Here is a 26301-nt window from a genome sequence, read left to right as displayed (position 1 = left end):
TGGAATATTGCTAAAAGGAGAGTAAAACCGTACTCACTCACTCTCTAACAGTCTGATATTAAGTTTCGCAGGTGTCGGAAACTGTCTGTAGTCTGGTATGGTAACGATGTCAGTGAGTGATATTTTACGATATTGACAGTAACGGGTGACCTCGCCTAGGTGAACACTACCAAGCTGACTGTTATTCATTTCCCGATGAACTTCAGTATGTCACGTGATTACGTGGTCAATCGCGAGGAGACATACAGAAATACTATAGGGGAATTCCTCAATGTCTAAAAGTAACATTAAAAATGATTAGGGAAAACTGAGAGCGACATCGATTCAGGCTAAGTATGATGCAGGCTTTGAAGCCAGACAGATCAGGTATATGTCGGGTGACCGAAATGAAGCTTCCATTCGAAGCTATAACAGAGAATGCTCAACTTACCAAAAGAAATCACCGAGCTCCACATTATCGTGCCTCGGGAAATCCAACTGCGCCGCCTCAAGCGGTAATCCCCGTCACCAGCAGCCGTAGTATGACTCAAACACACACCATAAGTTCACAGAACGTTAATATGTATCCATTTTCAGCATCAGCCGGGTCTGGATTTCTTTCCTGTTCCAACGCTAACTTTACTGGGTGCAACTTGTATTTCAAGCGAATGACATTGCTGAAGCCGCCATTTTTTTCCGTTTGTAAAAACAGGGTATACCTGGAATGGAATGTTACGGATGGATGACGTCATGACGTCACGACTCTCCGCGTTGATATAGTTCGCTTTCAATAATTAAGGTTTGATGTTTAATGGATTGTTTTGTTATGATTTATGAATCTGTCAATATAAGGATTGAAGTTGTATTTGTTGACGTTCATCAGCTGATGAAGACAGTGCCAGACGTGATCAAATTCCATGATGCGCTTCATCAGCTGATGAACATCAATAAATACAACTTCAATCCTTAATTGTTGATGCAGTATTGTAAACGGGCCACTCACAATTAAATGCATCAACAGTTTGATCAATTTCAATAATATGGTGACATATATTTTTTATATTTTCAGGGTGAGTCTCACCGAGACAATGACTCTGACACTGACATGATAATCGACCACAGCCAGCTGTCTATCGGCGAATCGGAGCTCTCCTCCATACCTTCAAATCACGCGGAGAATGATACCAGTAGAAAACTCCCGATACAAGTAAGTACAGCCTTGTGATGTACGTGTAATGTGAAGTGCGTGCTCTCGTGGACATCTGTTTTCAGTTATATAAGGAACAATGTGGTCACAAAGCTGCCATTATTATGAGGCTGGCATTTAAAGGGATCTGATACAGGCATCCTGCATTATAGGGCTGGGGGACGGGGGACTTGGGTACTCGGGTCGGATGGGTACTGAGAAGAACCCGGTTACCCACAGAACTACCCGGACCCGCGGTTTGTCATGTGATATATTCTTTGTTGACAAAAATGATCTTGAACTATATCGTTACACCACAATGTTTAAGTCAATGATGTTGGCATTTCTTTCTGACTATGCACCCAGAAGTCTATATGTTTGAATAAAGATAAAACTTCAGTCAACCTCAGTCAACTTCAGTGTATGCATGACCAGATCGTTTTATACATGTATCTAAATACATTTTGTCCAGGGCTACAGTCAAACTATTCCCAGTTGGACATTTTGTACCTATCTCTCGAGACCTACTGCGGGTACCCGGGTAGGGTCAGGTAATAGGTAGGTGGGGACCTGGGTAGTAAATTTGGACTCATCCCACCCCTGACACTGGCATCTGCTCTGTGATGAAACAGTGAGACTGGCGTTTTAGAGTATCTGACCCAGACGGCCTACCTTATGATGAGATAGTGAGAGCTGTCATTATGACAAATATGGTATATGAATGAATCCGACACTGACAGCTGGCGTCGTGACAAATGTGGTTTAAGGAAGAATGGGGAGAATCTAATCTTCGCGTTCTTCCCCACGTTGTTGTGATGCAGATGGTGAGATACTACATCCGTACATCACGGGTGTTGTTCAACGTTAACATCGTTTATTTGTTTTGATTTGACAACTATGACCTCACAAGTCACACATGAAAGGTCTCACTCGAACTTTATTTCATTTGTCATTATGAGACTTCATTATCAGCACTTAACCCAACAATCATGTCGCGCACTTAATATAAAGATGGATTTGAACACGACATGTTAAGATGAATTAACAATTTTTCTGTACATTCTTTCTTTAATATGCCAACATAGATAATCATCTACAACATAAAATGATCTACATCATTTGACTTTGTACAGATATCGGGTCACTTGGTCAAGGCCTATATGCTTATGCACCTAACCACTTATAATTCAGAAAATGAAGCCAGTTTACACTGTTTGACATGGTATCTAGACTTGCTATAGGTCCAACTGTACAAAACAGCAAAAACTCAACTGTGCAAAACAACGAACAAACAGCTGTGCAAAACAGTGCCCCTTTATTGCATATTTTGCCACTGCATTTTTTCTTTTATCCGGATCTCCAGTTGTCCTTTCAGTTTTCAGGTGGTGTGTTTTACTCATGTCATACGACAACGTTATTTTATACTGCTAAAATATATGTGTGGCTCCTATGCATGTTGATACACTGCTACACATGTTGACCCTTGTGAAGTGGTGCATACATTAACAGACAGTCGTTATTGTTGCTGTCTGTGAATGTGGAGAAATCCCATGACTGACACACACAGAGCAAAGAACTAGCAATTCACAATAAGACTGAAATACTGAACACTGAGCTGTGAGTGAGGGCAATGGTGCCCCAGTCGGTAGTGCCTTCCCTTGTGGTAGGGGCTCATGTCGCAGATGGTTGTGTGATGTCACACATGATTGTGTAATGTCACAGATGTATGTGATGTCACAGACAATTGTGTGATCTCACAGATGTTTTATGTGATGTTACAGATGATTGTGTGATGTCACAGATGTATGTGATATCACAGACGATTGTGTGATCTCACAAATGTTATATTTGATGTCACAGACAGTTGTGTGATGTCACAGGTGTTATATGTAATGTCACAGATGGATGTGTGATGTCACAGATGTTATATGTGATGTCACAGATGATTGTGTGATGTCACAGACGATGATGTGATCTCACATATGTTAAAGGTGATGTCACAGACAGTTGTATGATGTCACAGATGTTATATGTAATGTCACAGACAGTTGTGTGATGTCACAGGCAGCAATGTGATGTCACAGATGTTATATGTGATGTCACAGACAGTTGTATGATGTCACAGATGTTATATGTAATGTCACAGACAGTTGTGTGATGTCACAGGCAGCAATGTGATATCACAGATGTTATATGTGATGTCACAGATGATTGTGATGTCACAGATGATATATTTGATGTCACAGACAGTTGTATGATGTCACAGATGTTATATGTAATGTCACAGACAGTTGTGTGATGTCACAAACAGTTGTGAGATGTCACAGATATTATATGTGATGTCACAGACGGATGTGTGATGTCACAGATGTTATATGGGATATCACAGATGTTATATCTGATATCACAGATGGATGTGTGATGTCACAGATGTCATATGTAATGTCTCGCCCGGTTATGTAATGTCACAGAATTAAATGTGACGTCACATATGCAAACATAATGTGTGATATCACAGATGACTATTTGTGCTGTTGTAAGTTATACCATGGACCTGAGTCCTTCAATGTCCTGATTATCAAACCAACTTGTACTGACCGAGGGAGGTACATAACCAACATGCTACTCATCACTTGTGTTTACAGCTTATTTGTTGATGCGAATTAATGTTGCAACGAGGTCTGAGTTAATTTGCTTGACAAACAAGTATCATAAGCTGTCATTCACAACAGACTACCAGTGTTTCTTCTTTCACTAGTGTTGGAAAATGATGTAGGTTGTATGATAAAATAGTGCAGCCATGTTGGAAGGGGAGATAATTCTTGTCTAAGTTATCTCCCCTTTTAGCTTCACATAAGTCATCCCATCTCGTTATTAACAAGTAAGCTGGGGCAAAAGTATTCGGCATCAGAACATTCATCACTTGTTTACCAATGTAAGGATGGGTTGCGAGTTCAACTCTATGCATGGTTACGGCCTAACACAGTGGGGAGCTCTCACCGGAGGCAGTGGTAGTATATTGACTGGGCTCCTGTCTTCTGTAACTTGGAGACAGGTGGCAGCCGATTGCTGGATGCAATTGAACAACTCTAGACATAGCATTCATTGCTTCTCGGTATGGAATGAAAATGAATAGTGGATTCGTGAAGTTTGTTTGAGAAGTGATCTCAAAAACGTTAACATTACCCGAGCAGTTTGTTAAAATTATTTTCGCTCAAAACAAATTTTAGAGGTGACACATGAGTCAAAAAATAACTGGTGATCAGAACGCCACACATACACATATGGCAAATAGCAGTATGCTTGCATTGCCTTCCAACAGTGGAGGGGCGGTCAGGTAGCCTAGTGGTTAAAGCATTCGCTCGTCACACAGAAGACCCGGGTTCGATTCCCGACATAGGTACAATGTGTGAAGCCCATTTCTGGTGTCCCCCGCCGTGATATTGCTGGAATATTGCTAAAAGTGGCGTAAAACCATTTTCACTCACTCACTCCAACAGTGGAACCAGTTTCTGATAACATGGGGAGCTCCACAGGTGGGCTACCACTGTAAGGAGCTTGGCTTCACACCCGAGGATGTAAAATAAAATATTCTTTAGATTTGTTGATTCTACATAAATGGACTTGCATGTCTTCTCTCTGTGGTTTTGGGTGTCATTTCATGGTGTTGTTTCTTGGCTGTGGTTGTGATATATGCTTCTCAATTTTTGATAGGGATAATTCAGACATTTCATTGTATTTAAATATACTTGACATATTATGAGAATAATTTGTGTGTGTGTCATGGAGAGATGTCCCTATCAAGAATAGAGTAATATAAGTTACTTAATTTCTTAAACTGATAGCGTATTTTCTCATTATCATTCCTGATATATATTGCTTACAAATCCTTCTAATCCTTGAATTATCCATATGTCCATAAGGGATTAGACAAGTTCTTTTTTTCCCCGTATTTTAGCAAGAAACATTTCGTATTTGTGATGTGCTTATGTTAATTTAGCAAATTGCTAAAATATATATAATGTTATAAGCATGAAAAGAAATGGTAAATGATCAAATTTTCAGCTGACCATTGACATATGATTTGGAAAGCAGGCAACACATCTGGTTTATCATTAAGTTTGGTTCTTATTCATCTTTTTATTTGATTGGCTTAAATGATAATGAAACAGCCAATCAAATGGCTTGTTGCTCATAGATGCCCACACAGTAATAAGTAACAAGTCAACAAATATTTTGAAAAACCATATCATATTACAGCCTATTGGGCATAATATTCAGAATATATTGTATTACTGTGTTCCACTGATATTATTTGGAAAAAATCTCTGAAAAGGTTTCAAAGTATAAATGCTCTTATAAAAATCAGAGATATAGTATGTCTAAGTACATGATTAATATCAGTAAATTTAAAAAATGATAATTTGTTTTAGCATTTTTTGACAGACAGTTTATTCAGTAATTTAGGCATCAAGGCGCATAGTACAATGCAGATTGGATAATAACATTTGTCACGTGATGATCTGGAAAAGAAGTTATTTCCCCAGCAATATGTAATGGAAGATAATGACAAATATGGTTACTTATTGAGTTTTCTTAAAAATATCAGCTGCTTTTGAAGAAAATCTTCCTTCTCCTATACCTATGACTGTCATGTCCATTCGTCTTGTGGCTGTCCTTGGTGTCCTATTTTGTTTCTTTTTTGTTTTTTCCAAAGATGGATGTGTTTGCGGTCGATAACGACAGCGATGATCGACCAATCACACCGTAGCTTGCATCATTATGTGTTAGTGTGCTGAACAAAGTAAGTTCCTGTTGCCAGCTGATTGTCGTGGTTCAATCTCAAACTGTCATGTTCCCCAGAGAAACAAAATTGTGAAGATCTTTGGAGAGACTTTAAGTATTTCTTACATGTTATTAATATCAAAGTGATATTTTGTAAATATCAAGAAACAAAGTTGTGAAGATCTTTGGAGAGACTTTAAGTATTTCTTACATGTTATTAATATCAAAGTGATATTATGTAAATATCAAGAAACAAAGTTGTGAAGATCTTTGGAGAGACTTTGAGTATTTCTTACGTGTTATTAAGATCAAAGTGATATTTTGTAAATATCAAGAAACAAAGTTGTGAAGATCTTTGGAGAGACTTTGAGTATTTCTTACATGTTATTAAGATCAAAGTGATATTTTGCAACTATTGTTTGTAACCAAATCAAAATATGTCGGTTTCAAGTCAGGGACATTTCTTAGGGGTAGGGGTTAGGGGTTCCTGGGGGCAGAGATTGGTCTTAGGACTGTATCATATTTGGCTGACCCTCCCCTTTTAATAGGTAACATTTTATGATAAAACCGCCACCATCCCAAATACATGGAAATTCTGTACATGCCCCCACCCCTCCCCATCCTAGGAAAATGACCAGTCCCCAAAATAATGATCAAAATTTCTTAATTTATATGGTTGTCTCTCTCACAATGTACAGTTTTGTTGGTGATGCTGTTTTGTCATTGTGTTTTCATTTTGGTATTGTTTGCTAGATTTTGAGGAGAGGTTGATTTTGAGAAAGAGGTTTTGTTTTATGTTCAAGATATAAGTTTAAATTGTGTGGAGTTTGTCATTTTTGTATTATTAATGGTTCATTTATGTTGCCTTTCAAAGTTCGAGATTATGTCGGAGTGTAAGAAGTATTAACAATGAAATTAATGATGCAACAGCAGATTGGTTTTAACATCCCTTTTTTAAGTCATAAGTGATGAACTAAAAAAGATACCAAAAAATAGGCTGTTATAAACATGATCAGTACAAGATCTCCAAAATGATTATGTTGTTCTCTCAGAATATATGTCTATCATAAAGCCTTGGCTAGACCATCAAATATTACATAAAACTACCTCATCAGCCTACACATCACAGGGATACAGTGTTCACACCTTTGTGATGAGATGAAACCCGTTTTATGACAACATATATCTTGATTATCGATCTGATCGCCCTAACACGAGAAAACACCGCCATTGTGTTTGAAGCAAATGCAAGTGGTATGAGAGGTGAAATCTGATTGGTCAATAGGAGGGACACGGAAGGGGCATAACTTGTAATAGCCACTGGTTTGCCAGTGATCTGCAGTGATGTACCTAAAATAATGTTTAATTCAGCATAAAACCAACTCACTCACTTACTCGACACACTTTCTCCATGGTGTGTAACCAGTCTGCCAATATTTCATTCTATCTTTCTGTAAATTATCAATATATGTATCAATAAATACATATCCAGGCATTGGCAGTCCTAGGAAACAGAATATTTCATAATCTAGCTGAGACTTTCATCACTGTGACAACTTGATCTTTGATTTATTTTTCTTGCCAAAAGTATTGTTATACCTCATTCACATCAGTTTGCTAGATGATTAATGCTTATGATATGTGAATGGTATTCATATTTCATTCATATCAAGATCTTAATAAGTTTGATACAGGAATGCATCTTATTTGTATATTTGCCTCGCATTTATATGTGGCCAAGATCTGAGATATAATTTCAGTGTGATCTCATGAATGACAAATTTTATGAATGAATCTGTACTAAAGTTATTTTGTATTTACTACATGGATCATTGTGGAAAAAGGGAACCTGCTTTTGTATTGTGTGAATGTTTTGTAACTCAAATGTACTCCTCGGCTTCTGAGACGGATACTGGGAAATGGAAGCCTGTTGGTGCCATAATCTTTTAGATTATTGGTGATAAGTTTGGTGTCATGTTGGAATTTTTCAGAACATGAACATCCCTATCAAAACTTGAACAGTATACATTGTGTGTTTGTTGCAGTGAAGTCAGGACCAATGGTTCCTTGTTTTTAGACTGACTTGGCCAATATGTAGGAAAACTGAACAGATACAGGTCAATCTTAGATCAAGTTGCTAAAATTATCTTGAAGTAACACTTTTTACAAATAGAAACACAAATATGATTTAAAAAGTATATTTTCAATCAAAAACCATTTTTGTGTATTTTCAATCTTCTTTTACCTTTTGCATAATTTTGTATAGGCTTAACTGTACAATGAATAAGATTGGTCTTGACAATAAATCACATTTTTCTAATTTTCTTTCTATTCTATTGTATGTAAATGGTGTGTGTGTGTGTGTGTGTGTGTGTGTGTGTGTGTGTGTGTGTGTGTGTGTGTTGTGTGTTGTGTGTTGAATATAACACATTGGAAACACAAGTTGTGCTGAGGTATGACTTGTCTGTGTGAAGTAAAGAGCATTGGTGGCCAGCCTTCTGTGGCGGTGTGCTTTGCTGTGCAGAGTTATCTATTTCACTTCTTTTTTTAAGTTGAAAACATCTTTCTTAACATTTTCAAAATGTTTTCATTTCTTTAATTATGGAGATCTTGTTGGCCAAATAGGGCCATCTTCACACCTCATCCTATACCACTGCCAAGACACATTAACTATGGTAATATGACAGAATTGGGTGGTCCGTCACTTTTTTGGAGGAGCATATTCTTCACAAGTAAGCTAAATGTTCTGAGAAGGATTATTCATCCCAGTATGTATGACGTGTGGCTAGTGTTACATCCACTGTAGGTCAGGAGATACGGCATTATATTAGTTTGTTTTGTTCCATTACCATTATAACCTCATTTTAACACCATTCTCTAATACTTGTTCTACCAACTGATTGTTACTTTTATACATTGTAGAAATTACCCTGAAGCGAATATATTTATGCATCAGCTAAAATGTAAATTTGAAAAAAAAGCAAGTTAATTTTGTCAAAAAACAACAACTGACATCGTGACATAACTGATACTGTTCAAAGTGGCATTAAACCCAACTCACTCACTCATCATAATGTTGTTATTCTTGAATTGTTTGACTGTTTGACTGGCAATGTCGAAGTTGACGTGTAAATAAGAAAGCATACAACTTTACGGATAACAACTTCTCGTTTCGATGTAGATTCTTACACCATTATCAAGTGTTACATTGAAATGTCGCTAAATTAAAAAAAAGAAAAGAAATTGTTATCCAAAAAGTTGTATGTTTTTTTAACCGTAAGTGTTTTCTCAATAAAAACTAGAAGTTGTTATCCATAAAGTTCTATGTTTTATTATTGTTTTCATTAACATGGGTAAATGTAATATTTTTGTGAAATGTTAGTCAATCGATGTGTACACTGAGAAGGGTGTCTGTGATTTGTTATTACCTTGTGCAAGGTTAGAGTGGAATGTGAGGAGCTTGTTTTACATATTATTTATCTAAAAGAAACACATCTATGGAACTGAAACAGGCAGTGGATTTACCACTGAAGACTACCAGATGTATCCCCCTTGTTTAGGGTTTTTGTATGCTTAAGAAACATTCATAGTTTTCTCTCTAATCAGATGAACAACTGTAAAACATCTCCATCACTTATAAAAAACAACTTTCTCTTCAAAATAAAGCCATCATCTGAGTATATACAATGTCTGTGCGATGTTACAACCCTCGTTATAGCTGGAGTAATCGCAATAAACATGGCTGTCCTGAAAACATATGATGTCCGAAAACCTATGATCCAACGATAATAGTGCAGATACCATACTTCATGTAATTGACGTGGGGCATAGGTTCCACAGGGGGCCCGGTTGTCTAAGGTTGCGTAATTCAATGTGCAGAGTTGTGTCCCTTGGGCATGCCAGAAGCTTATGGTTGTGTATTTGAATCGGGGTTCTCCCCAAGGTTGGTCCTAGGTTTGTGGGCACCATATCCATGCTTGTTGGTTTCACCGAAGTGGTAAACGTCTGAGACCTGCATCACTTCGGGCTTTCCTCCCACATTAAGCTGACACGCCATGTTATAACTGGAATATTGTTCAATTGGCCTGAAACTCCCTCACTCACTCTCGTAAATAACACCTGTTCCAGATTGTATGTGTAGCCTCCTTTGTTGAACAAAGTGATCTTGGCCTCGTTCCACACAGTGCACACGACTGTCCCTTAAACCCTTCATGCTGGGTGAGGTAGGGGGCCAGGGTTTTTTCTCTAAACATCCAGCGTGTCTAGATATGTAGGGGCGGTGGGGTAGCCTTGTGGTCAAAGCTTTGTCGAAACCGCATTATTAGTGGTTCATATTGGAAAAGGGAGGTCACTCTAATTTCAAACGGGAGCTATCTCCGTTGATTTCGTATTTGCGAGAAATGGCGTCAGTCACGCTGTACGTTGTTGGTCCAGGTATTAAATGCCCAGCTTATCCCTAAGGTAAAACGTATTCTTAATTAATGTTTAAATGCATTATATATTTATAATATCATCCGTACATCTTCTTAGATTGGTTTAGTGCTGATAACCATTTTCTAAAATGTGGGCCCACATTGTTCCCATCATATATGGTGATAGAAACAAGTGGGCCCACATTTGTATATCGCCTAGCTTCGTTATTTAGTTCTGATAATCACTTCCTAAATGTGGGCAGACGTTCTTCCATCATATTGATTGCAACAGGAGGGACCGATTTGTTAATCACGAAGTTCTACTTAAATATTGATAATCATTTTCTCAAATGTGGGCCCACATTGTTCATGTCTTATAGTGATCGAAACAGGTGGGCCCACATTTGGCTTCATTGGGTTGACGAAGTCATTTAGGCTAGTGGGCTCACATTTGTCATTACTTTGCATGGGTATGTGACATTATATATTATTCTCATTTTGTAATATTGATGGGAAATATCTTTATAGATTATTTAGTGTGACATTAATTCCATGAAAGGCACACAAAGTCTTTGAAGTTTGAATAACGTCATCATAGCTGACCACACTGGTTTTGCAAAAATTGTTACAAAGCAAGAAACTTAGATCTACTTTAAATTAAATTTACAATACCACTCATTCTACTTTTTCCAGTATAACACATCAATCTAATCATAAGTTTTGGTGGCGATATAAGCCTGAAAATATGTCTACACTTGAATTGATCTCAGACATTTTCCTCAAACTTTTCGGAGAACTTGTCCATAAAAGGAATAACTCATGTATATATTAATGAGCCAACGACCTAGTTTGGCGATGTTTGTAGAAGTGAGTTCTGCTGTATTGTCATCGTATTTATACATTCTAATCCAAATATAAGTCATAATACTTATTTTAAATTGACAAAATAGCAGTTTGTAATGCGGGTTTGTTTACGTAGTACATATTCTCAACAACAAGTGCGTTTAGTTTCGAATGTGGGCCCACCTCAAACTTTCGATTAGGCAAACAGAGTTAGCTCTGTTCTTGAACCACCGATAATGCTCGTCAAGCTAAAGACCCGGGTTCAGTTCCCCCATGGGTACAATGTGTGAAGCCCATTTCTGGTGTACCCCACCGTGATATTCCTGGAATATTGCTAAATGCAGCATAAAACCATACTCACTCACTCACTCCAGATTATCTCACATTTTCGGGACCATCAATCTCACTGTCTCTCTCCTCTCTTTCTTCTTTCTTTCCATTCCCTCCCTCCTTCTTACCCCCAAACAGAATTTAAAGTAGTCAGTCTCTTGTGATAGTCTTCATGCTAAGATCACTTTGTGGATGGGGCCCCTCTGTAACTGATGTGAACGACAGTTTGAGAGTTGAGAGGGTTGTAACACAGAAAACGTACATGCCTTTTTCATAATGTAAAACTCATCTGTCCCAATCCATGTTCTGTATAAAGCGTTTTGTTACTTGGGAAAATATCTCAAAATGATTAAAGTTCCCAAATTGTCCAATTGAGTAAACATTACTTAAGCATGAAATGTTGGGATGTGATATCCACATGGAATGTTCTGATCAGATCATGGCTTCATTGGAAACAGACTGTGCTGACATTTTGTGTATAGCTTAGCAAGATAAGACTTATACAGTGATATGTACCCGTTTTGTACAGTAGTTTCCATGTTGACATTTTAAACCTGAAACTTGTTGCTGATGCTGTGCACATCACTTGTGCTGTCTGTCACTGTGATGGTAGAGTGCTGAGTAGATGTGGAACTGCCTGTGATTGCCTGTCATGCTTGTGATCTTGGCGATGTACTTACTATTACATATTATTTATAGAAAATAAAACAAATTGATAGTTTCTGTGTTTTGTTAGTATATTACCCTTTGGGTTTCCCTTATTCATTTTCCAACACTGGTGATATTTGATAGATGTCACAGTTGTGATCACCCTAGAGACAGATCTGTTGGGATGTCACAGTTGTGATCACCCTAGAGTGATATTTGATAGATGTCACAGTTGTGATCACCCTAGAGTGATATTTGATAGATGTCACAGTTGTGATCACCCTAGAGTGGTATTTGATAGATGTCACAGTTGTGATCACCCTTGAGAGAGATCTGTTGGGATGTCACAGTTGTGATCACCCTAGAGTGAGATCTATAGTGATGTCACAGTTATGATCACCCTAGAGTGAGATCTGTTGGGGTTTCACAGTTGTGATCACCCTAGAGTGAGATCTATAGTGGTGTCACAGTTGTGATCACCCTAGAGTGAGATCTGTTTGGGTGTCACAGTTGTGATCATCCTAGAGTGAGATCTGTTGGGGTGTCACAGTTGTGATCACCCTAGAGTGAGATGTGTAGGGATGTCACAGTTATGATCACACTAGAGTGAGATCTTTTGGATGTCACAGTTGTGATCATCCTTGAGTGAGATCTGTAAGGGTGTCACAGTTGTGATCACCCTAGAGTGAGATCTGTTTGGGTGTCACAGTTGTGATCACCTTAGTGTGAGATCTGTTGGGGTGTCACAGTTGTGATCACCCACGAGAGAGATCAGTTGGGGTGTCACAGTTGTGATCACCCTTGAGTGAGATCTGTAGGGATGTCACAGTTATGATCACACTAGAGTGAGATCTTTTGGATGTCACAGTTGTGATGACCATTGAGTGAGATCTGTTGGGGTGTTGCAGTTGTGATCACCCTAGAGTGAGATCAGTTGGGGTGTCACAGTTGTGATCACCCTTGAGTGAGATCTGTAGGGATGTCACGGTTGTGATCACCCTAGAGAGAGATCTGTTGGTGTGCCACAGTTGTGATCACCCTAGAGTGAGATCTTTTGGGGGGTCACAGTTGTGATCATCCTAGATTGAGATCTGTTGGGGTGCCACAGTTGTGATCACCCTTGAGTGAGATCTGTAGGGATGTCACAGTTATGATCACACTAGAGTGAGATCTTTTGGATGTCACAGTTGTGATCACCCTTGAGTGAGATCTGTAAGGGTGTCACAGTTGTGATCACCCTTGAGTGAGATCTGTAGGGATGTCACAGTTGTTATCACACTAGAGTGAGATCTTTTGGATGTCACAGTTGTGATGACCCTTGAGTGAGATCTGTTGGGGTGTCACAGTTGTGATCACCCTAGAGTGAGATCTGTTTGGGTGTCACAGTTGTGATCACCCTAGAGTGAGATCAGTTGGGGTGTCACAGTTGTGATCACCCTTGAGTTAGATCTGTAGGGATGTCACGGTTGTGATCACCCTAGAGAGAGATCTGTTGGGGTGCCACAGTTGTGGTCACCCCAGAGTGAGATCTGTTGGGGGGTCACAGTTGTGATAACCCTTGAATGAGATCTGTTGGGGTGCCACAGTTGTGATCACCCTAGAGTGAGATCTGTTTGGGGTTGTCACAGTTGTGATCACCCTAGAGTGAGATCTGCTGGGATGTCACAGTTGTGATAACCCTTGAGTGAGATCTGTTGGGGTGCCACAGTTGTGATCATCCTAGAGTGAGATCTGTTGGGGGGTCACAGTTGTGGTCACCCTAGAGTGAGATCTGTTGGGGGGTCACAGTTGTGATAACCCTTGAATGAGATCTGTTGGGGTGCCACAGTTGTGATCACCCTAGAGTGAGAACTGTTGGGGTGCCACAGTTGTGATCACCCTAGAGTGAGATCTGTTGTGGTGTCACAATTGTGATCAAGCTGTAGTAAGATCTGGTTCTAGGTATCAAATCTGTGATCACAGTAAAGTGAGTACAGGTTCCGCATTACCACAATTGTGATGATTTTATTTTGAGAACTGTGATGATCCTGTTGGGGTAGTCATCATGACAACTTGGATGTCTCTTTAGAAAAGATGGCTACTACTGATTAGTCGTAAAACAGAATTAAGCTGAAAGTCACAAGGCCCTTGTCGTCATGTTAAGAGATTTAGGGTATCCCTATATTGAAATACTCCATTTGTTTTGGAACATTTGATGATTTGGATGACAATGACTGACAATAATTTTACCTCAATATGATTGAAACCAACTACTTTTTTTACACAGTTATTTGATATTTGATTGGTGAGTATACTTGCTTAGATTGATCTACTGTGAGGAGATTAGTACTAACACTAACTGTTAGCATGATGACTGACTAACAACATGACTTGTAGTCTCCAAACACCAACAGTCCGGGCGTGAAGTGAGGTGTGCTGGGGGTTGTCTCCAAACACAAACAGTCCTGGCTTGAAGTTAGGTGTGCTGGGGGTTGTCTCAAAACACAAACAGTCCTGGCTTGAAATGAGGTGTGCTGGGGGTTGTGTCAAAACCAACAGTCCTGGCTTGAAGTGAGGTGTGCTGGGGGTTGTGTCAAAACCAACAGTCCTGGCTTGAAGTGAGGTGTGCTGGGGGTTGTGTCAAAACCAACAGTCCTGGCTTGAAGTGAGGTGTGCTGGGGGTTGTGTCAAAACCAACAGTCCTGGCTTGAAGTTAGGTGTGCTGGGGGTTGTGTCAAAACACAAACAGTCCTGGCTTGAAGTGAGGTGTGCTGGGGGTTGTGTCAAAACCAACAGTCCTGGCTTGAAGTTAGGTGTGCTGGGGGTTGTGTCAAAACCAACAGTCCTGGCTTGAAGTGTGGTGTGCTGGGGGTTGTGTCAAAACACAAACAGTCCTGGCTTGAAGTGAGGTGTGCTGGGGGTTGTGTCAAAACCAACAGTCCTGGCTTGAAGTGAGGTGTGCTGGGGGTTGTGTCAAAACCAACAGTCCTGGCTTGAAGTGAGGTGTGCTGGGGGTTGTGTCAAAACCAACAGTCCTGGCTTGAAGTTAGGTGTGCTGGGGGTTGTGTCAAAACACAAACAGTCCTGGCTTGAAGTGAGGTGTGCTGGGGGTTGTGTCAAAACCAACAGTCCTGGCTTGAAGTGAGGTGTGCTGGGGGTTGTGTCAAAACCAACAGTCCTGGCTTGAAGTGAGGTGGCCTTAACATGACTTTCTTTCAGACACCTTTGTCTTAGCACCTACAGATTACATTTTCTAGCACATACATTTAGTATTACAGAATGCAAGAACTTTCTAAAACACGCAAACCATTGCTTTATTATTACAATATCATAATCTTACAAAATGTGTATGTGAAAATGCATAAGAAAGTTAAGAAATTTTATATCTGCTTGTGCATGTGTAACATTGTGCATCTTCGTGCATCCCAGGTTGTGCATCACTGCATGGCAAGTGCAGTTAAATTTGTGAAAGGTGCTCAGAAATGTGAAGCATGGTGTTTAGTTGAGAATCATATTTGACTCTGGACCTTTCCGATCCTGTATCTCATAAATTGGTCAACGATATATCACATATCCGTTAAAATATGATGTTTCTTGAGACTCACTTATTCACAGATCCCTTGGGCACGCCAGAAACCTGTGATTGTGGGTTTGAATCCCGGTTCACCTCGATTATGTTTCTAGGTTTGTCAGCACCATACCTGTGCTCGTGGGGTTCACCAAAGTGGTAAAGGTCTGAGACCTGCATCACTTCGGACTTTCCTCCCACATTAGTTGTTTTGAAAGAAGCTTTAATGTCACCCAGAAGATCTGGGATAGAGCAGGCCCTCAGTAACCAGTACTTACCATAAAAGGCGAGGTGACTTACGGGATCTGGTTGTCAGGCTTGCTGATTTGTTTGATGCATGTCATTGTTTCCCAATTGCATGGAACGATGCTTATGTCAATCACTAGACCGTCTGGTCCAGACTTGATTATTTACAGACTGCCATGAGTGCAGAGTTAAAAAAAATATTTAAAAAATAACAAGTTTCATTTTGACGTGAAGCAAGATCAAGGCAACAGCATCCTCAGTTATGCAGTGTATTGGTTTCTCCATTGTATCACAATACATTCCTGGGACCCATTCACCACCAATGCTGGGTTTCTCCATTGTGTCACAATACATTCCAAGGACCCATTCACCACCAATGCTGGGTTTCTCCATTGTGTCACAATACATTCCCCGGACTCATTCAGCACCAATGCTGGGTTTCTCCATTGTGTCACAATACATTCCCGGGACCCATTCACCACCAATACTGGGTTTCTCCATTGTGTCACAATACATTCCCGGGACTCATTCACCACCAATGCTGGGTTTCTCCATTGTGTCACAACACATTCCCGGGACTCATTCACCACCAATGCTGGGTTTCTCCATTGTGTCACAATACATTCCCGGGACCCATTCACCACCAATACTGGGTTTCTCCATTGTGTCACAATACATTCCCGGGACCCATTCACCACCAATACTGGGTTTCTCCATTGTGTCACAATACATTCCCGGGACTCATTCACCACCAATACTGGGTTTCTCCATTGTGTCACAATACATTCCCGGGACCCATTCACCACCAATGCTGGGTTTCTCCATTGTGTCACAATACATTCCCGGGACCCATTCACCACCAATGCTGGGTTTCAGAATTGACTTCACCATCTCCACATTTCTTGAAGCCTTTGATTGGCATTTAGAAGTTGGAAATACATGAATACATGACACTTTTTATGGATAGCAACCTCTTTTATTCTGTGTCATGACGTTTCAGAGCTACTTCTTGCTCCTTCATCAGGAGAATGCTTGTCACGATGTTCCAGAACTACTTCTTGCTCCTTCATCAGGAGAATGCTTGTCACGATGTTTCAGAACTACTTCTTGCACCTTCATCAGGAGAATGCTTGTCACGATGTTCCAGAACTACTTCTTGCTCCTTCATCAGGAGAATGCTTGTCACGATGTTCCAGAGCTACTTCTTGCTCCTTCATCAGGAGAATGCTTGTCACGATGTTTCAGAGCTACTACTTGCTCCTTCATCAGGAGAATGCTTGTCACGATGTTCCAGAGCTACTTCTTGCTCCTTCATCAGGAGAATGCTTGTCACGATGTTCCAGAACTACTTCTTGCTCCTTCATCAGGAGAATGCTTGTCACGATGTTCCAGAGCTACTTCTTGCTCCTTCATCAGGAGAATGCTTGTCACGATGTTCCAGAGCTACTTCTTGCTCCTTCATCAGGAGAATGCTTGTCACGATGTTCCAGAGCTACTTCTTACTCCTTCATCAGGAGAATGCTTGTCACGATGTTCCAGAGCTACTTCTTACTCCTTCATCAGGAGAATGCTTGTCACGATGTTCCAGAGCTACTTCTTACTCCTTCATCAGGAGAATGCTTGTCACGATGTTCCAGAGCTACTTCTTGCTCCTTCATCAGGAGAATGCTTGTCACGATGTTCCAGAGCTACTTCTTGCTCCTTCATCAGGTGAATGCTTGTCACGATGTTCCAGAGCTACTTCTTGCTCCTTCATCAGGAGAATGCTTGTCACGATGTTCCAGAACTACTTCTTTCTCCTTCATCAGGAGAATGCTTGTCACGATGTTCCAGAACTACTTCTTGCTCCTTCATCAGGAGAATGCTTGTCACGATGTTCCAGAACTACTTCTTGCTCCTTCATCAGGAGAATGCTTGTCACGATGTTCCAGAGCTACTTCTTACTCCTTCATCAGGAGAATGCTTGTCACGATGTTCCAGAGCTACTTCTTACTCCTTCATCAGGAGAATGCTTGTCACGATGTTCCAGAGCTACTTCTTACTCCTTCATCAGGAGAATGCTTGTCACGATGTTCCAGAGCTACTTCTTGCTCCTTCATCAGGAGAATGCTTGTCACGATGTTCCAGAGCTACTTCTTGCTCCTTCATCAGGCGAATGCTTGTCACGATGTTCCAGAGCTACTTCTTGCTCCTTCATCAGGTGAATGCTTGTCACGATGTTTCAGAACTACTTTAGTTGCAATCCATAAAAAGCGTCTTGTATTCAACCATTTCTCTTGTTGCTATCTTAGCCAAGGATATCGCTTTGATATTGAAGCAATGGTAGAGAAAGGTTCCAGGTATTTATCAAAATAGAATGGAGTGATAGTATGTTTGCTGATTGAACACTGGTAGCAGAAGACCATACAGTCAGTTACGTTTCTGTAAGTTTTACATTGAGAAGTCGACACATGTTGTGTTTTAATCCAAGAAGTTGAGAATATTTAACCTTATGTTTTTAGAACCAAAGAAATGTGGCTTGATCTATTTTAGTTTCAGATAGTGCATGCAGCTAATGTTAATCCTTTGTTTTTTACAGAAATGTGAGATTGTTTTAACTGTGCGTGACACAATAATGGCATGTTTTGCCTTGTTCAGATATTTCACACCGCCAGTCACTATATACTTGCTCTATCAACACTGTACTATTCATTTGAACATTTATATACACAAAGCAACTACTTACAACTATTCACATATAATCAGCTATTCATATACATTAAATTATGTGCGTGCAAGACTGTTCAGTTGTTTCAGCAAATTCAGAAAACTGAATATTAAGAGACGTCTATACCATGGGTGTGCAATACAAGCCGACATTTAGAATGGAAACACAGCACATTAATAGAGGTTAAGTTGGCAAATAGTCTCAATGAATTACAAGCACATTGATACAGGTAGTACATGCATGAAGGTCAACAAGCACATTGACACAGGTTATGACATACAGATTGTACATGCATGATGGTCAACAAGCACATTGACACAGGTTATGACATACAGATAGTACATGCATGAAGGTCAACAAGCACATTGACACAGGTTATGACATACAGATTGTACATGCATGATGGTCAACAAGCACATTGACACAGGTTATGACATACAGATAGTACATGTATGACGGTCAACAAGCACATTGACACAGGTTATGACATACAGATTTAACATACATGATGGTCAACAAGCACATTGACACAGGTTAAGACCTACAGGAAGTACATGCATGATGGTCAACAAGCACATTGACACAGGTTATGACATACAGATAGTACATGCATGATGGTCAACAAGCACATTGACACAAGTTATGACACACAGATAGTACATGCATGATGGTCAACACGCACATTAACACAGGTAAACAAGCATGTTGACACAGGTTAAGACATACAGATAGTGATTGCATGAAGGTCAACAAACACAGTCAACACGCACATTAACACAGGTAAACAAGCATGTTGACACAGCTAAAGACACACAGATAGTGATTGCATGAAGGTCAACAAGCACATTAACACAGGTTTAGACATACAGATAGTGATTGCATGAAGCTCAACACAGGTAAAGACATACAGGGTGTTTAGTATGCTGCAGTATAGTACAGGCTGCTGGTGGCAACCCCTGTCACTGGGGCTAATCATGCCGTTGTTGTTATTTATTGTGTAATGTTTGTTGTGTTTTGTTCCAGGGAACAGTTGATGCATGAGGTAGATATTGGGTTTTGTTGTTTGCCTCGGCTTTGGTTCACAGCACCTGTTGTTCTCTAGACCGTTTCCGCTGCATACTTGTCACACAGCATGAGATAGTGTCAGCACTTCACAAGCACGTCTGTCTAGCCAAGCTCCTTTTATTTATTTTTACAATCCTGAATTTACTGCAGATTTTGAACTGGATAAATGTGTTTCACATATTTGAAATGTCGGGTGAGCTACAGTACCTCTGTCTCTATGTTGTAAGAAGATTGTGAGATACCGACCAGGACATTCCGCCCTTACCATATTTGCAGGCACACAGGAACTGTGGTCCTTCATTAGGCTTTGTCTGAGGATTAGGGGTGGGGTGGGCAGTGGTTAACAGTTCAACGCCTGGTTCAATTACCCACATGGGTACAATGTGTGAAGCTGTGATGTGGCCGGTATTGTAAAAAGTGGCCTCCCCACTCACTCACTCTTGCTACCCGTGAAGATCTGGGTTCCCCCTTCAGCAACCCATGCTTGCCATAAAAGGCGACTGTGCTTGGCGTAAGAGGCGAGTGACGAGATTGGGTGGTCAGGCTTGCTGATTTGGTTGATGCATGTCATCGTATACCTATCGCATGGATCGATGCTCGTGATTCAATCACTGGACTGCCTGGCCCAGATGCGATTATTTACGGATCACCATCATATTGCTGGAAAAATGCTGAGTGTGGCGTTAAGCAACAACCAAACAAAACACTCACTCATGCAATCACTCCGCCTTCATATCATCATGCATGAAAGGCTGAAGTCCCCATGGGCCAGTTGCACAGTCCCTAGGATGCTCCCTCCAGGCCCCTGTCCTGACTCCCTGTATATTCAGGGATGAAGGTTGCTCCCTCCAGGCCCCTGTCCTGACTCCTTGTATATTCAGGGATGAAGGGATGAAGGATGCTCCCTCCAGGCCCCTGTCCTGACTCCCTGTATATTCAGGGATGAAGGGATGAAGGATGCTCCCTCCAGGCCCCTGTCCTGACTCCCTGTATATTCAGGGATGAAGGGATGAAGGACGCTCCCTCCAGGCCCCTGTCCTGACTCCTTGTATATTCAGGGATGAAGGTTGCTCCCTCCAGGCCCCTGTCCTGACTCCTTGTATATTCAGGGATAAAGGGATGAAGGATGCTCCCTCCAGGCCCCTGTCCTGACTCCCTGTATATTCAGGGATGAAGGATGCTCCCTCCAGGCCCCTGTCCTGACTCCCTGTATATTCAGGGATGAAGGATGCTCCCTCCAGGCCCCTGTCCTGACTCCCTGTATATTCAGGGATGAAGGATGCTCCCTCCAGGCCCCTGTCCTGACTCCCTGTATATTCAGGGATGAAGGATGCTCCCTCCAGGCCCCTGTCCTGACTCCCTGTATATTCAGGGATGAAGGATGCTCCCTCCAGGCCCCAGTCCTGACTCCCTGTATATTCAGGGATGAAGGGATGAAGGATGCTCCCTCCAGGCCCCAGTCCTGACTCCCTGTATATTCAGGGATGAAGGATGCTCCCTCCAGGCCCCAGTCCTGACTCCCTGTATATTCAGGGATGAAGGATGCTCCCTCCAGGCCCCTGTCCTGACTCCCTGTATATTCAGGGATGAAGGGATGAAGGATGCTCCCTCCAGGCCCCAGTCCTGACTCCCTGTATATTCAGGGATGAAGGGATGAAGGATGCTCCCTCCAGGCCCCTGTCCTGACTCCCTGTATATTCAGGGATGAAGGATGCTCCCTCCAGGCCCCTGTCCTGACTCCCTGTTTATTCAGGGATGATGGAGGAATGTTGGGCATAAAACCTGTGAAGTATTGATGATCATATATATGGCATGTTAATGTTTTTAACTTTAAGTTTTTGTATTTAGGATTGCTAAGATTACAGGTGGTGGTTATGATGCGGACTATTTTTTTAAAGATATCGTTTGTAAGGCATTCTTGGTTGTGGAAAGTGAAATAAGGAAGGAATGTTAACATATTTTGTAGAATGACAAATCATTATGTAACTTCCATTTTCATGTGGACCAACTGAACATTAGTCTACTCATAGTTAGTGAGTGAAATAATGTTCTCATATTCTTATTTCTGTTCCAAATTGTAGAAATTTGTTTCAGGGCATCTGCGACCTGAAAAAATAAATGTCTCCGCTTCATGTTTGGTTGGTTCATGGACATGGCCCCTAGATTTGAAGCACTCATAAAATATAAGCTGTTGTGTCGCTTTGTTCCGATGTTTTGTCCTGCAGAGAGTTCGTATGTGTGGGGCATTTGGTACAGACATCTAGCATGGCAAAGTCCGTCACAGTCACAAACACTGACCTCTCTATAACTGAGACCTTAGACCTGACTAGATGGGAATTCACTTGAGCCCAGTTTTTGACCTGGCAGTAGTGTAGTCATGGTAGTCGTGAATTGTTGCTTATACTATCAACCACTAGTTTTGCTGGTCCAGATACAATAACCCTAGAATAGAACATTTTCGGGATTTTTAATTAGGAATTTGAATATTTTAACATTTGTTTACCATCCAGGGATAATGGTCACTTCCTTTATTCTATTTTGTTTTGTTAATTGATTTTGTAATTAAAGAGATGATATATGTATATATACATGAAAAACTTCTGATATCTAAAAGAAACGAAACATTTCTTCTTTTTTTCAAAATCCTTGTTTTTACTTTTTTAAATTTCTGAGTTTCTAATTTACCATTCCACTTGACAGTAAAATCATGCTATATATCTGACCATGTGTGAAAAAACCAAGCTGGAAACTTCTTTCACACCAAAATGCATGGTATATCCCAGTGTCGATGCAGCCACACACCCTGTCAGAACTAATCCAACCCTCCTATCATCCCCAAGTTGTTGCAAGCAGTGAAAACACTACATCTCTATCTCATTCAAATCCTGACCTTGGCTCCTCTCCGCTGGGAGATATGACAACACCTCTGCTGGTCGTGGCATCAGGTGAACACTGAGTGATTCTTCACGGCCCAATCTAAATGTAAGATGTGTGGGTTCTTGAAGTCATATGTCAGCTTTCTCAGACAATTCGTCTTCATTTCCTTTGAAACCTTGATTCATAAATCTTTATTTTAACAAAAGAAAACCAACTCAGAACACATCTTTTAGTTTGATGGTACTCCCTTTGGGATGTAGATGCCATTGTGTGCAGGAACGACAGTGTATCAAATATCCACATGGTGTGGCTTTTATTATTTACATTCAGAACAGGCTGATTAACTTCTGTTTTTCGAGATACAGAAATCAGATATGCTGGTCTAAATGTTAGCTAAGTGGTACCAAGAATAGAAAAGTTGACTGACAGTTGAGAATGTTCTCCTGATGCGACCTTCTATTAAGGTGTTTTGAGATCTTCACGCAGAGAGGTATTGTCTCAGAGGAATCTGATTGCAGTGAGCTTGATGGGTTTGAATCCTAAGTTCACCCTGATCTGGATTCTTGGTCTGTCATCTCCATTCCGGTGGAGCTTGATTAAGTTTTAAACATCTCTCATGTACTCATGGGGTTCACCAAAGTGGTAAAGGTCTTAGACCAGCATCACTTCAAGCATTACTCCCTAATTAAGCTGTCACGCCGTGATATAACTGGAATACTGTTTAACGTGGTGTTGAACCCAACTCACTCACTCACTCTGTAGGTGGTCGGGAGCAATGTGTGTCTGCATGTTCAGCCTTCACTTCATCATCTCTCATCAAAGAACTGCACAGGTCAGTGTCCCACCTGAATAACTTCCTGCCCCCTTGCCCATGGCTAGTAACTTTTCTGTCGGGCTGCATGAAATTTTCCTCCACCTACCCAACTGTCTTTTAAAACTACTTATGTATTCAGTGTAATTATAACTGCTTGTAGATTCTCAAGTGATTGTGTGCATTATTACAACTGAATCAAGACATAATTTGTCTCTTATTTTTTGTGATTTTTCAATATTTAAAATGTCTGAATGCAGGCAGGTAACTTTGAAGATGGGCAGGCAGCAGTTATGGGTCACCTGCCCGACTGTCCTTTTTTCAAAAAAATCATTTCAAACGCTGGCACAGGTAGCCAAGTTGTCTAAAGTGTCACAATTCATCATTCAGAGTTGTGCCCCTTAGGTGTGACAGGAACTCAAGATCATTGGTTCAAATCTGTGTTTGCCCTGATCCTGTTTCCTGGTTTGCCAGCACAATAACCGTGCTTGTGGTAAATGTCTGAGACATCACTTTGGGATTTCCTCTGACATCAAGCTGACATACCGTGATATACATTATACTGGCTTCCTTATGTCATCTGTCATCCAAGAATGTTTCATGGCACTCTTCATTGCACTCTTCATTGCACTCTTCATGACACTCTTGCTGGCACTCCACTGAGTCTGATGTGGCACTGATCTTGGTGAAGGTTGGGTTGTGGTATGGAAAAATTGGTTGAGGATAAAATATTTTACATGCTCAGACATTTTAATGCTATTAACTTCTTTTCAGAAAGTGGCCCAATAATAAGTAAACGATGCATACAATCTCAGATTGTCCAGTGATGTGTTGTAGATGTTTGTAAATGGAAATTGAAACAAATCTGGCTATTTCTTCGATGGTAATCTTTCCGGATTTCATCTCTTCTGACTGAAACGAAACTTTTTCTTATATACATGCAGTATTATGTTTTAAAAAGAAGGATGTTTATCATGTGTTCATGACTTGCTTACTTGCAGTGTTTCATTTTCAGCTCACCTGACTGACAGTCACAGTTAAGTGAGCTTATATCATGGCCTGTTTGTCCATTGTGCATTGTGTGAACCTTCACATGCATGTGTCTACCAATGATGGCACCTTAATCTGTTCCTGAGGTTCAGATATTATTTTCCCTGCTTTCATACTGCTGAAATATTGCTGAGTGCAGCATTAAACAACAAACAAACAAAAATATTATTTTCATATTTTTCAGCAGCAATCTTACTAAAAAACCTATTTGTGGCTATACTCAGTCATTTTTATTCAAAATGGAATGAAATTGGATACAGTTAAAAGTGGGGCTTAACATATATTTTTGTTTTTAGTGAAATTATAAATTTTGACCATAGTTTGACCTTTGCACTTCGCCCTCACTCGAAGCTGAAATTTCTTATGGCAATGACTCAGCCATTTCATTTCAAAATGTGATGAAATTTGGTGTATGTATATTTAATAGTGGAGCTCAACACATACGTTCCGTTCTTCGTGATATTTTCCATTTTGACCACTGAACTTTGACCATGCTCAAATCTTATTTTTCTGTTTTACCCGCTGTGTTCAAAAACCTAAATGGACATTAGTCATTAGTATCAGTATTTTAAATATATTTTGACTTTGTCTTGACCATGCTCTTAAATTCTCTCAAAGGGGTATTATCTGTGTAAATTGGCAAACTGAGGAAGCTGAGGTTTAGCTTGAATGTTTCTCCTTATGATGACATCATAGTTTGTTCAAAACATTTTATATTTGTGTTTTAATTCTCAGAATTTATTGCAGAAAATATTTGAGTTTCAATGCAGACAGCTCTTTTCAATATCTGTCTTTGTTGATGTTTAAGTCTGTTTACTACATATCCAGGTGAGCCAATGTGCACCCGTGGTGCTGCACTCACTCTGACATTGAGAACAGAGCGTGTGACTTGGCCTTCACCTTCTTTGTGAACTATAACGATGACTGTGAATCACAACCATTTCTACTCTTTGTTTGCAGGAGCCAGAGACCTATGATCTGGGACTTGGTCACAATAGCCAGCCAATGAACTTAAGAGTTAATCTGCCTGGGCCAGCTGGCGACAAGGTCTGAGAAGGGGAGGTTACTCTCACTATGGGAGATAACTCTTGTCTGTTGAGATTCCAATATTGCCCATATCTTTCAGCAAACAGGAATTCCATGACTGAGTCTTCGGAATGGAGTTTTCTTTGCACCGAATGCACAGTGCTGTGAAAGGTTATTTGTTGTGTGAATCTGTTCAAATATTCTTATTTTGTGTGTAGCTTGTGTTGAAATGTGATGTGCTTGCATACGCCTGTGTTCCTACACAGTAGATTCTCATAGTTCAAAAGAACATTACCAACGTATCAACTTCCCACAGACTATGTAGCATTGGATTTTGTCATGTAAATGATGATGGATTATAGATAATATGCCATAAGTAGCTTATTAAGACCATACATTGTTGATGATTTCTCAATAGCAGTTCGTTAGTCCCTGAAGCAGACAGTGGTAGTTTACGACCTGATCTAGGCATGTTTAGGCTGTGACTTCGCACAAGGGTTGACTATGCCAACAAGCATGTGAATAGGACAACTCAGATTTTGACTTCACTGGACCTGTGGTGTGTTTTTTTCAAGGTGAAGGGGTTGGGGGTTGGGGGGTGGGTTCATAATTTACATCATTATGATTTTTTTTTTTAATTGCACCCATTTTCTTATAGTTTCAAAACTGGGTGATTGTGGCTGTTGCATATCCCTAGCTCTCAAGAGGGTCATAAATAGCTTCGTTTCAGCTTAAGATGGATGTGTTATACATCATAGTATACTTAAAATGTTAGACACATCTTTACCA

The 26301-nt window shown here is 40.4% G+C and overlaps 1 protein-coding gene across 6 annotated transcripts in view; it reads left to right on the top strand.

Annotated features, from left to right (window-relative positions):
- Positions 1 to 26090, top strand: part of LOC139447176 (sodium/hydrogen exchanger 9-like) — a 61803-nt gene extending 35713 nt beyond the window's left edge. For 3 of the 6 annotated variants that reach the window (XM_071228383.1, XM_071228380.1, XM_071228378.1), the window contains 2 exons: positions 1049 to 1186; positions 25447 to 26090. In XM_071228383.1, the coding sequence (XP_071084484.1) occupies positions 1049 to 1186; positions 25447 to 25539 (231 nt within the window). In that variant the 3' untranslated portion in view covers positions 25540 to 26090. Of the gene's footprint in view, positions 1 to 1048; positions 1187 to 5882; positions 6190 to 14449; positions 14468 to 19706; positions 19726 to 25446 lie in introns of those variants that run through there. The other 3 variants (XM_071228381.1, XM_071228382.1, XM_071228379.1) reach the window with 3 other exon arrangements.
- Positions 26091 to 26301: the final 211 nt, after the last annotated feature.

This window comes from Haliotis cracherodii, unplaced genomic scaffold (assembly GCF_022045235.1).
Source record: "Haliotis cracherodii isolate W230 unplaced genomic scaffold, xgHalCrac1.p SCAF_7, whole genome shotgun sequence".
NCBI classification, from domain to species: domain Eukaryota; kingdom Metazoa; phylum Mollusca; class Gastropoda; order Lepetellida; family Haliotidae; genus Haliotis; species Haliotis cracherodii.
This window is presented reverse-complemented; position numbering and strand designations above follow the sequence as displayed.